This window comes from Oreochromis niloticus, linkage group LG13 (genome assembly GCF_001858045.2).
Source record: "Oreochromis niloticus isolate F11D_XX linkage group LG13, O_niloticus_UMD_NMBU, whole genome shotgun sequence".
NCBI classification, from domain to species: Eukaryota; Metazoa; Chordata; class Actinopteri; order Cichliformes; family Cichlidae; genus Oreochromis; species Oreochromis niloticus.
In genome coordinates this window covers 22,945,304-22,958,204 of record NC_031978.2, presented here as the reverse complement: position 1 = coordinate 22,958,204, position 12,901 = coordinate 22,945,304, and the positions used below count along the sequence as shown (strand labels likewise).

At 38.8% G+C, this 12,901-nt stretch overlaps 1 protein-coding gene across 5 annotated transcripts in view; it reads left to right on the top strand.

The window, feature by feature from the left end:
• macrod2 (mono-ADP ribosylhydrolase 2) overlaps nucleotides 1-12,901 on the top strand; it is a 398,938-nt gene that overhangs the window by 6,426 nt on the left and 379,611 nt on the right. For all 5 annotated transcript variants that reach the window (XM_019366420.2, XM_019366419.1, XM_019366416.2 and 2 more), the window contains exon 3: nucleotides 1,362-1,475. In XM_019366420.2, coding sequence (XP_019221965.1) covers nucleotides 1,362-1,475 — 114 coding nt within the window. The remainder of the gene's footprint in view (nucleotides 1-1,361; nucleotides 1,476-12,901) is intronic.

Here is a 12,901-nt window from a genome sequence, read left to right as displayed (position 1 = left end):
ACAGAGCAGAGGCAGAAAGACAACGTTGTGCAAGAACTTGTTGCAAAATCGTGACGTCAGAGACCCTTTTCCTTTAAAAAATTGTTGCTAAAAGGGTGTGAAGGGTTTCTTAATCTGGCCAAAAAGGTAAACTGAAGTGGTGGGGTTACTGCTGTGAGTAAGAAGGATGCCGAAATGGAAATGCATTGTAGCACACCTTTATTGCTTCCATAGCAATTGAGAGAGTAAGGATCAACCAGCGACTGCTAATCAAATGCAATTTAGTGGGTGATCATCACATGTTTAGCCAGCTCTATAAAAACAGAAGTTTTGGCTTAATTCCCTGTTTTTAGCTGACAGAAGTGGCAGCCGGTGTGGTCTTCTGCTGCTGCTTAAAAATGTAAAGTGTTATGTGGTCAAAGATACTCTTCTGCATACCTTAATTACTACAATCGGTCATTTAAGTTGCTGTTACCTTCTGGACTCATTTTCTCTTTTCCTGACAGTTCTTTGTAAGAGTCTTTTCCATCCTGATGCTCAGTTTTAACTTTAGCAGGTTGTCTCAACCATCTCTACATGCAGAATGTTTCTGAGTGGCTAATTAGATATTTAAATTAACAAACAGTTAAACAGGTATATCTAAAAAAAAGTCCAGTGAGTTTATTTTCTCATATTCACTCATATTACTTGGACGGAAATTGTATTGATTTAAAGTTGGAATTAGCGTATTTAATTAACATTACAATTCACAAAGCATATCAAAGTATGATGTAAAACAGAGATGCAATTGAAAGACTATGAGAAAAATTTTTTAATTGTGAAACAGCGTGATGGATTATGCTGTAATAGTGTCAGAAATAATAAGCAGAACTCATTTAGATTCAGAAAGCTGGATTATATTTTCTTAATGTATAAAGCTACCTTTAAATGGCACATTTAAAAAAATAAGCCATTTGTTATGTAAAAAAATGTCATTTTAAAGTTGAAGATAAGAGTTAATGGAAGGCTTAATATGTTAATATTATAAATCGACCTGTCATTCAGTATGTGACTGTGTATGCTGTATTTATTAACAATGAGAAGCAAAACTCATTGTTAATAAAAACCAACACAGGCTTTCAGATTGATTATAACAAAAAATCTGCATCAAGGAAAGCTGTTGATTTTTATTATTAATAGACACTGTGAAATGGTTATAAGTGAACTTGTCTTGCTTGTCCACTGTACTTAACTGGTTCACAACAAAAATCAATACTACACACTGCATCACACAAGTATTTTTAGACAGCTTCTACAAATAGAATAAAAATGTGAGTATTGATGTATAGGACACTGGAATCAATGACAAAGTGATCCTTACAGTGTTTGTTTTCTTATTTCAGGTGATGACCAAGAAGATGGGAACGAGCTGACAGGCGGAGGAGGGCTGAGTGATAAAGTATCTCTTTACAAAGGAGATATTACCGTCTTGGAGGTGGATGCCATAGTCAATGCTGGTAGGCACTCTGTTCTCTGACCTTTTAGAACAGGTGGATGATATTTGATGCTTGAAGGCTGTTAAGTTGTCCTTGGCTGCCCTCTGCTGTTAAGACTTGGGAAATACTGGTTGTTATGGCATTACACAGTGATCAGCATGACTGAGACAAATGTTAAAGTACACATCTGCTCTTGCTGATCTGACTGTCCGAAAGTTAAAATACAGTGCTGTTTAGATAGTAATTGCAGCTCATGGTCTTTCTCGTGAAAGTGACAGACAAGGGTTCACGACCAGCAGCTTTTGGTGGGGTTTATCTGGTTTGTCAGTGATGCGACAGATCTGTCAGTGATTATTCAGTGCTGCTGCTGTTGGGGAAAACAACATAAACATCTTTCATAGTGAGTGAACAAAATAGGATGAAGAAAGGTTAGCAGAAATGTGTTTTTTTTTTTTCATAATTGCATCACTGTTATATAATATTCTGCATTCTGTTCACAACCTACACGCAGAGTTATAAGTGTGGAAGAATTGCTTTACCTGTTGCTACAGCTGATCCCGAGGACAATTTTTCAGCTTAAAGTTGTGGTACCTCCATAACTGTGCAGGAGCAGAATATTAACATAGTATATATTGGATTTCTGTTGTTTCACAACTTTTCTCAAAAAGTGTTTGCAAATACGTTCATATTCTCATTAGAGTCTACTAGGCAGTGTTCACCTTGTGTGAAATTAGTGCCCTATAATTTATGCAAGATTAATAGATGTGAAAAACAGACTGCTCCGTCGGATGAGGCTAATGAACTTAATGTATTATGTAAAAAGCCATGTTGATGAGGTTGGCATGGCGTCAGCATTATGTAAAAAGAGTACAACTGACATGAACCTTAATCTCATGGCTGTTGTGTCTCTTCATCAGCATGTTGACCTACAATGTATTACATGCATTATTATAGAGGTCAAATAGATTCTCCTGCTAGTTTTATTGTTGCATGTTATTTACTTTGGTGTTGTGACAGAATCAACTAATTCTGATACAATATATTAAAAAATATTGATATTCAACACTATGTTTGATACTATGGTGAGGAAAAGGGCCACAACATTGAACTGTGTTCAAAGTTTGTTAGATTGAACTTTTACTAAAAGATACTTTTACATTACATTTACATTAACGAAAGCTTATTGAGGTACTTATCTGTACAACTACTATGTGTGTTCAGTGTATATACTTTGATATAGATAATCAATTATTGCACTCAAAAATGATTCCTTGCCCTCATGAACATGACACAATAACGCTGCATAAAATGCAGCCAAAATATTTTAAAATAAAGGTGTGTTTTTTCAAATAATTAATCATTAAGGAAAACGTGCCGACTGTAAAGTGAGTGTATGTTCCATTTGAACAGATGCCATTAAATTTAACATTTTACTTTGTGCTTACATAAAAAACATGTAAAATTGACATGTAATCAAATTATTTAAAATCTGCATTTTGGGCATACATATTTTTTGAGTATAATGCTGTAAACATACTGTGTATCACACTTCTCTTTCCAATTTTACATAATTTTACTGTTTAAAATTGTTACATGTAAGTCTGTGCCCTCAAAATGAAGTATTTAGGTTATGGATAAAATGAGCGGTGCTTTGTGGCTGGATACTTAGGGCACACGAGAAGAGAAAATAAGGTTCAGGATGCAACGTTGCAGGTTTTTGTTTTACACTGTTTAATGCTATTGCAGCAGAGGAAGGTTGTTTACTTCATCAGCTAATGCAGCCAGACATCCAGGCTGTGATTGAGCAACATGCTGGCTAGGAGGCGATTGATTCTGGTTAGCAGGCTGTCAGAGGGCTTGAAAGGTCAAACGAATTGCTGAAGCCTTTTATAATTTTTAGGTCTCAGCATTTGGCCCTCTGTACCTCTATTCATACTGTCAAGCCACTCGTCTTTGTACAGGTGGTAGCGCTGATAAGAACACAGTGATGGACTTTACTGTCCAGTTTTGTTTGCAGTCTGGGGCAGCTTTGCACAGTAGTTTGTTATGAATGGGAATGTTAATGTGAATGGAAAGTTCCAGTCCCAGTGTTTTTGTCACTGGTAACAAAACATTTTACAGGATGACATTGTGCTATATAAATATTGCTGGCAAACGATTTAGTTGAATAGGCTGCACATGCTCTTGGTCCTGCGGATCTTGCCCAAATTTTTTGTGACTAACACAGTTCTGAGCAGGCATTGTGGATGTTGAGCAACATGCACTGATAAGATCTTTTGGATAGCTTGTTCAACTTCTTGCCTTTCATCTATTCAATGGTTCCAATCTCTGGCCTGCAGTACTTCCATTTTCTCATGCTGTTTTTCACTTAGGCTTGGCACCAGCAGACTGCTGTGTGTGAATTGTGGGAGTTTTTGAAAGTATTACTCACAAGCTTAATAAACAGTCCGAAGGACTTTTTCTCACCACGGTCCAACGTGATTTACAAATTGAGATATTACAAGTGCAAATTGTAGGTATATGTGGAGGTTGGTGTGAAGGAATACATCTTTGTGACCCCATATTTATTTAGGGTACTAATTATGCCCTTTGGTCCATTTATTTGGCTGTTGTGCTGGGCTGTGATGTGATATGGAAGACACAGCTCATTATTTATTATGGCATACCTTAGCTATTACTTTAAAACTGCATTAGCATTGTGTTCTCCAGGTTTGGCTCACTGGAATCACCACGGGCAAAATTCTTGCGGTTCATTGCAGTGATCAGCTTGTTAAAGCTGACACATTTGTTTTAATTATGTTACATTTTCATCCATTTCTTAGGGAAAAGACTTTACAACAAGATTTTGTCTCGACAGCAGCAGTATGTGGCTTATAAAATGAGAAATGTCCAGCTTGGCGTTACCTGTTATGGCTTCTGCCTATAGCTTTAAGAGGGTGTCAAGTTGCTTTATGTGCTCCATTAAAATTTAATTATTGGGCTCATTGAGTTTTTAATTCTTCCCTAATTCTGTTTAGCTGGAGGTTGCACAGGAGGCGCTTAAACTGTCACCCGTGTGCGAACCTGTGGGAGGTGGTGTCAGTTAAGTGCAGGGTTAGAGGGCAGAGCGGCTATAGCATGACACGGTGAGTCAGGCTGCAGCATCTTGTCCCAGCAGATGTTCAGACTTAGCCCAGAGTATATAATGACCCTGCTGTAAAAGTGATGTTAGACCACACTCATGGTCCTTGCAGTCCTCTCGGAAAACATAATGAAAATGATAGGAATGGGTACAGATGCAGACATACCAGTTAAAAATAAAAATCACACAGTTTTCTAAAATAAAGTGAAACAGATGAAAGTGTTTAGGGTCAGGTATCGTCTATTTAACTGAGGAAGACCTTTGCTGTTTCTCCCTACATATTGAAATTATCACAAGTATCAAATGTTTTGATATAATTTGATCTTTCCCCATAGATCTCAATCAAGGCTGAAGGTTTAGTCACTGTTCCTAATGAGCCATTTAGGCAGTCTCTGTGACGGGAAGCTCCTTGTGCTTTGGAACATTGGTTGTTTTTTATTGCGTTTTGAATATAAATTTAGATCAGTTGGGCATGCTCAGTAGTGCCACAAAGCATGATTGGATATAATTACGTCACTATACCATGCAGTCCTCCTTTCTGGGTCATATCCATCTGTGTTGCTTCATTTTCTGTTAGAGTTTTTCATGTTCTTATCCCAGGATGCTTTGTTAGTCCTCTAGTTTTATGCTGCCCTGATTCAAAGCACTTTGTGCCTGACTCTGAAAAGCAACCGCATCACATAACTGGGCCTCCTCCGTGTATTTCATTGGGATTTCTTTGTTCATAATGTTTCTCTTTCTTCTTGTGTGAACATTTCTTTCATCTGCCCACAGCTGTCCAAAGAACATATTTTCTCAGAAGTGTTGTGGCTTGATAACATGCATTTTAGCAAATCCTAGTCTGGTTTTATATTTGTTTGTATATATATTATTTTTTTTTTACAAATGAGTTGAGGCTGCTTTTATCAAAAGAGCAAAATGTGGTGTGACTGGAAACCATAATTTTTTTTTTTGTGGTCATCTTGTTTATGTGTGTTTTCAAGATTTATAACTAACAACTGGCAAAGCTCTTTAGACTTATTTTTGAATATGCTTGCATTTTCTTTCTTCCCAATCTCCTCAGACAACTCTTTCATCTTCTTTCTCTTGTTCATGTTGTTGTTGGTGCATGCAGTGAAACTAAGAGCACAGTGATTACTTTTCTCCTTTCAAAGAGGCTGAATGACTAATTATAAGATTGAAGACTCCTGTCAAAATAATTGAAGACAATAGCCCGCTATGTCACTACAATGCAATTGCTTATCACTACGTCTAATGGTGATAAATAAGGTTTTTCCAATAATAGCCTTCGGGCTACGTTAGAAGATCTTTTGAGACTAAAAATGAATTAAGCTCTTTCACTGAGTATTTGTTTTATTCTATGACAAACTGAAGGTTTGGAGGTAAACATGACAAAAGGGCTTTTAATTTCATCTCTGTGAGGATGGGGAGTTATGTCAGCCGTGAGCGGCACATTTGCTCGTGTATGACTGAGAGACACACATCCTAAAATCTGGATTTGCTCAGATTTTGGCCCTGTGCAGTTCTAATCCTGCGTATTCCATTAGTATAAAGATTTGCTGCCCAAATTTTTGTACTTGGTGCATTTTTCTTTTTTTTTTTGTATAATAACTGTAGCATGATCTTTTGTTTTTTCAAAAAAATACCCAGCAATTTCTCTGATTGCTAATTCACTGACTACAGTAGACTGTGTAGACCATGGTTAAATTGATAGCAGGATGATAAATGGAAAGAGACAACTATCACAGTTAATCAAGCCTTGCTTCATAGAAAATTACAGGGTTCACTAAAAGTGGGTGTTAAATTTAATGTATATAATTTATTTTGGTTTTAAATAGCAAACACAAGAAAATATCAGCCTTCTTTTTTTTCCACTCTTGTCTTTCTGGATGGAGTTCACACGAGTGTCACCGCCCTCTCAGTTCAGAATGAGATAGCGAAGATAGCAGTGCAAAGTAAAAAGGACCATTCTTATCATGATGACTGTGGTAATTATGCATATGGGGTTGACTCCTAATCCATTACCTGCTGTAAACCTTCCCATCTTTCTGTATTGGATCATTTTTTTACAGCAGCCAATTTAATGTGCATAGAAAATCTAGTTATGAATGCCATAAAGAACCTGAATGGTTTGAAATGAGTTCAAGAAATTCAATTGGTATTCAGTTGTATGGGGCCACTTGTACTGCAGTCATCACAGATTTGATGAGAGCAGTGACCCTTGGAGGGCAGAATAGCACGATCCAGTAGAGATTGACTTTTATATATCTTTTTGATATGCCACCGATTCAAACAGTGTTCGCCTATGGGGGTTGCTTGGCACAAAGGCAGCGTTGTTTACTTTCATGGTCATTCATTCATAATGTATGGTACAGAATCCTACATGTTCTGGTGTGGTCAATGGTGAATAGAATACAATCTTGTTCTGTGGTGAAAGCAAAGTAATATCTAGAGGTACAACACTTTCTTGTATAATGTTTTTTGAGCATATTGTGTGTGTGTGGTTTTTTTTTCTTTTTTAATCCTATATTTGAAGCAAAATTTGGATGATCAGCAAATAAATGCATGAAAATAATAAATAGTAACATTTGCAAAATTTGAATCATCTGACATTATTGTCATGTTACATAATTCAGCTGCCGCAGGCGTGGACATGTAAGATTTTTTTTTAAAGAGTAAAGAAAGTAGTGGTTCAGGTTTGTCCTTCCCCCATTTATTGAAAACCTCAGTAGCTGCTGCAGCACTGCAACAATGCGCGATAATGGTGTGTAATGTCCAGAGAATATTATGTCCTTCTCTGAGGCAGAAGCTTTAATGGAGACCACGGCCTTATTTATTTGGGAATGACTCTGAATGCTCTGCTAATATTTTAGCCAACAAAGAAAGCGACTTTCCAGAATAAAAAGGTGGCGTCTTTATTCTCTTGCTGAACTCTCAGTCTGTAGATAGACACTAAAATGACAGACTTTTCACTGTTGCTCTTCCCAGCTAGGGTGCCTTTAAAGGTCTGGTTGCAATATATGTCTACATATTCTTCTTTTCCGCTTCATGAACTCCTTATTTTACTGCAACTAATATATTGCTGGGACTCAACATCACTTTTATCAAAGGGAGGATTTTTTCCCCTCTTATATTGAATAGTTTGTCCCAGCTTATAAACCAGTATGGATACCTGACTGTGGCATAACATGCCAAACACTGGTGTGAAATGTACTATTCACCTTTTACTTTAGCATTTTCCTGTGACTGATAAAGCCTGAGGTATCTGGTTTTGTTTCCTGCTGCTGATGGATCTTGTCAGCGTAGACTCTTCATTAGATTTGGTGTCAGGCCATGGATGTGCTGCACAGCACACTCAGCCCCTGGAGAGTCTTGCTCAATAGGCCTATCTGTCTCTCTGCAGATTCACACCCTGCGCCATAACCTCCCTGAGTGATGCGGCCATGCTCACAGCAATATGACTGCAATTGGGGGTCTCTCGGTCTCTGTTTGTTGACGCACGCACATGCTTGTGCACACTCGCAATCACACACACATTTGCAGCCTGTCTTTAAGGCACTTCAGAGGCTTTTTGGCCTACATCTGTTTCCTAGGCACAACCCATAATGATAACTACTACTTGCCTGATTGAACCTCAACCTTATCTTGACATAAATGTAAATGATTTATGTTTAAGGACTAGATTTTAGTCCCCAGAATGGAAGACATTCCCAACAATGTGATTCTGTAATAGTGCAAGTGCACACACACACATGCACAGTACATAGGAAACCACGGCAGAAGGGTGGTAACTTCTTGAACAAACTTGTGATTGTTGTGCTATCACACCAAGAATGAAAATCAATGCCTCTGGCTGAGAGAACTTGCTGCTCTGATGAACAGTGAAATGACTCCGGTGAGTGGGTTGCATTGGGCCCTGCACTAAAAGGTCCAGGTAATCGTATCACCTCTGAGTGAGGTATGGCACAAGGACAGGGTTTTCCCTCACGTCACTTCGTAAATGTGAACTGAGGCGACAAACCAGCTGACGAGCTTCCCCTTCTCCCGATTTCAGCTCGATTTCTCCCCTGCTAGCATCCAGTGATGATCCGTGCATCCCTTCGGCAGCAGTGTTTGCTCATCATCGCTGTTCACCTGATCTCTGTGCCAACCTGGCCAAATAGAAATCATTTTTCATGAGGTGTTGCTAATGGAAAGTAATCATGGGAATCTGTGCTGTCAGTGTGTGTCCATCTCCCACTTAGAGAAATGTCTGCAATTGCTTGGACCGCTAATGGTCTATGACCGTATTGAGCATTTGGGAGAATGAGCCTACCCTTTCTTCCCAGTCATACATTTTGTGACCCACACACACTTGAAAACATAAAAGCCGCACATATCCGCACAAAGCGAAGAACGTGAAAGTGTGGCTGGGATTTTTTGGAGACAGTTGCCAGTGCTCATGAGGAGACCTGTCATTCAGGTCAGGCCTACACTCATCTCCCCAGTGGAGAGGAAACTTCACTGAAAGTCATTGTAGGTCAGAAATGTTGCAGTTTGCTTTCTCGCTTTTCTTCCTAATCTGTTGTCTCTGTTCCTGGCTCTCATGACACAAACCTCTCACAGTACCTTATGCCTTTTGCTGTACACATGCCAGATTTTGCCCACCAGGCCTAGGATTAATCGACAGGGGCTGATGGGACCATGAAAATTGAAGATCTTTGAAAAATAGTAATAACAGTGGAGGTCACTTACAGAATACAGCAAGGCACTTATCTAGTAAAAAAAAAACCCAAATGGCCATTTTTATTTTTTGTTAAAATAAAAAAGTACTTTAAGTGTTTTTATAAAAAACCAAATGCCGTGCTTTTTAAGTGGCTAGGTAGAACATGATGGTTACAAATGACTCATATCCTATCCCTAAGCATACACTGTGAGAAGGACTGCCTGCCTCCGTGTGTGTGTTTATGTGGGGTAAGGATACGAGCCTCTCAAGTGGATGAACTGACTCATTTTTAGCAGCACAAAGCAGGTAAAAGTTCAGTGTAACTGGTAACATTGAAACAGACCACCAGAAGAATGGATGCAGTGCTCATGGAGCTTGTCTGTCTATCGACCTGTAGGGGGCACTGTGGATCCATTCAAGTATCACTCACATCTTTTGATAGCAGAGTTAGTTTGACAAGTGGGATGACTGAGCTGGTTCTGCATTTCACATAGATAAATCCCCCTTTTCTGCCTTGCTTTCACAGATGTTTCTTTAGAAATGTTTGCGGTGACAACTGGAAATTCCATCCTACACATTTTCGGCATCTGCTTCTCAAGCAGGAGAGAAAAATGCCCATAATTGTGCTGTTTTTGGAAACAGAAGCACTATTTTAGAATAAAATAAAACCCTTTACAAAACAGATGTTGATTTTGGTGCTCGGTACAAGGTTTCAGCTGTTGGACTACATTAACACCGAAGAAGCGAGAGTGTGTCTGTGCACGTCCGTGTGGAAACGGTAGAGATGTGAAAAAAGCAGCATGTGTGTAGCTGAATGCACGGGAGAGAGAGGGTGAGTTCTTGTATCTATAAGAGAATGTGGAGAGATGCTGGGTGAGACTAGCTCTTTACTGGTAGAGTGGAGCAAGGGTGAAAGGAGAGGGTTGGAGAAATCATCCTCTGATTGCTGGCTGTTTCCCTGCACAGTCCCAAGGCAGTGTGCTCTGCTTTGTCATTAGCAGGCGATTCACTGGTGTTCTCGCTACCTGTCTTTGAACATCAAATCATTCTCTCTTTGTTCTTATATTTTTTGTAGTTTCCTCATTTTCTGTTTCATTTTGTCTCAGTTAATATGTATGCCTGAAAATGCTGGAAACCTTTGCAGAAACAAACAAATGCACAGCATGTACACAGCCAGCCCAGAAAAGTGTGCACCTTAGCAGAAATACTGATGAGCTACTTGGTTACAGGCCGGCAGTGGCACGGTTTTTCTATAATGGCTTTCTATGTATAATGGCTAGGTAATGGTAATGGTCCAGGTAATGAGCAACATAATGTTACAAGTAAGTAAAGGAATATAAAGTTCCTCCAGACACTCCGTTTTATAATTTCATGCTTGGGCTTCACAGTCTCAGTTTTTTCAGAGGGGAAGCAATAAGAAAGAATCATGCTATACAGCATAATAACATACCACAAATAAAACAATCACATGCAGCGTTACTGAGTGACTAAATCACAACTTCATGGATTCGTGAAATTATATCCTCTTCACCATTTTTCTGTTTGCTAAACAGAAAAAAAGACTCGTATAGAGGACCTCTAAGCAAGTCAAATGAAAGACTGATGCTTTCCGAGCAGCTTTAAATGAGAATGCAATTCATAACCGAGGGCAGTTCATTCAATATTTGTGAGTGTTTGTGAGTGTGCGTGTTTTCTCTGAGGAATCGGGGAGGGGGCCGCATTCATAAAAGTAGCTCTCAGCTGGCCATTTTGAATGCGTTTCAAAATAACTGTTGTTTTACTCTGCCTTTAAAAAGTTTTACTTGAGAGATATCTCTCAGAGGAATATGGTGCTGTTACATTTCCAGAAGCGCATTAGTAAGTTCTTCTTGCCGCTAACTAAACTGTTACAGATGGGAGTAAACACTTCCAGTTCACAGAAAAGTATATTAAAAAAAAAAAGCATAATTTCTTGCATTGTAGCAATGTATGTAATAACAGCGATAGTTCTCAGAATAAGCCTCTGGGTTTCTAAGTAGAATAATTCTGATGTTAGCATTTATTTTGTCAAAGCCATTATTGTTAGATGTTTAACAATTCAGTGTTTATTCACATTACTTTCTTTCGTGTTACAGGTAGTTTTTGCTCAGCTGTAACCTGCAGTTTGTTTTGTCTCATTTCCTATGCGAGCAGCAGCAGCAATGGTAGTAGTAGTAGTAGTAATAGTAAACATTATTGCTTTAGCAGATTGCATTGCGACTTAAGATGTCAGCCAGCCATCATCAGTCTGTTTAAATGAGAGGCCCTATTATGTTGGAGATTTTTATAGCGCGTTCTTTTTCTTTTTTTCCCTCTTCACCATATTATGTTTTATAGCAGCACTAATACAACTGAACCAGAAAATACTCACATTATCGTAAAAAATCACCCAAGGTATGAGAGAGACTCTTTCGATCTCCTATAATGAACCTGGTTCATAAAAACAACAGCCGAGATTGAAACAAATAAAGCGTGCGTTCAGAACAACATAACTTTTATGCGTTTTGAAGCTGAAGAAGAAGAATCATAAGAATAATGATAATAAGAGGAGGAAGAAGAAGAGTGGGGACATTAACGTCACAGCATTATGTTGTGGTTTTGGAAAGCACTTCTGATTAAATTTATCGTTGTGACGAACTGACCTGTGATGATTTTTAATTGAGTGCGCTTCATCTTTTTGCCACTTATAATGAAAGGCACTCTTTGGAAGTGCAGCGATCGGCAGACGATCGGCAGATGCTCTCAGGGGCTACATGGCTGTACGGATGTTGCCCTTGCGTATGATAATGAAGCACTGACTGGACATCCTGATGAAATGGATTTCCTCTCTGTTGACACAAGTGATTGTGTGGTTACTGTAAGGCTTAGAGAATGTGGACTCATTATATACAAAGACCTTTGTTCAGCGGACTGGTACTAGACGCGAGGCGATGTTCTGTTGGTTATGATGAACGGTAAGCTTTATGTGAAATGTCCCGGAGATATGATTTTATTAGGCGTGATTGAGTTATTATTTTGAAAGGCCTTACAGCTTACAAGTCAGCGTTTGATGTAAGTAGGCTGCAAACAATAAGAACTAATGAACTGCATCAGTTTTCCCAAACTGGAACCCATTTGGGCTCACTTATGACAGAATGATCGCAACCCTATTCATTGCAGACTGTTTTGGAAGAAGGTACTCCATACTGCAAGGATTTATTTCTTCAGTTGGCCATTTAAGACAGCAGTTATTGTAACAAGGCCATGGATATTGAAATTTTTCAGTCAGATGCCTGACATGTCATGCCGTCTTACAAACTCCCCGGAGGAACAAAGTGATTTTAGATTGACCGGGAAGACCATGAGATTGGATATTATACTCATAAAAGTGTGATGCATGAGAAAGAATTTTTGAAAAGAGGAGAAAAAGAGAGACTTGAACGAGAATACTTGTTCCTTAAGTGCCAGTAAGTGGACAGGGGGTTAATGGAGCTGGGTTCACAGGGTTGCATATATAAAGTAGTTATAGACAAGCTGATGATTTGTTGTGATGTACCTGGGGGAGCGGCGAGACCTGACTTGGAGGTAGTGTGACCTCAGACAAACTGCATTTGTTTAACCTCA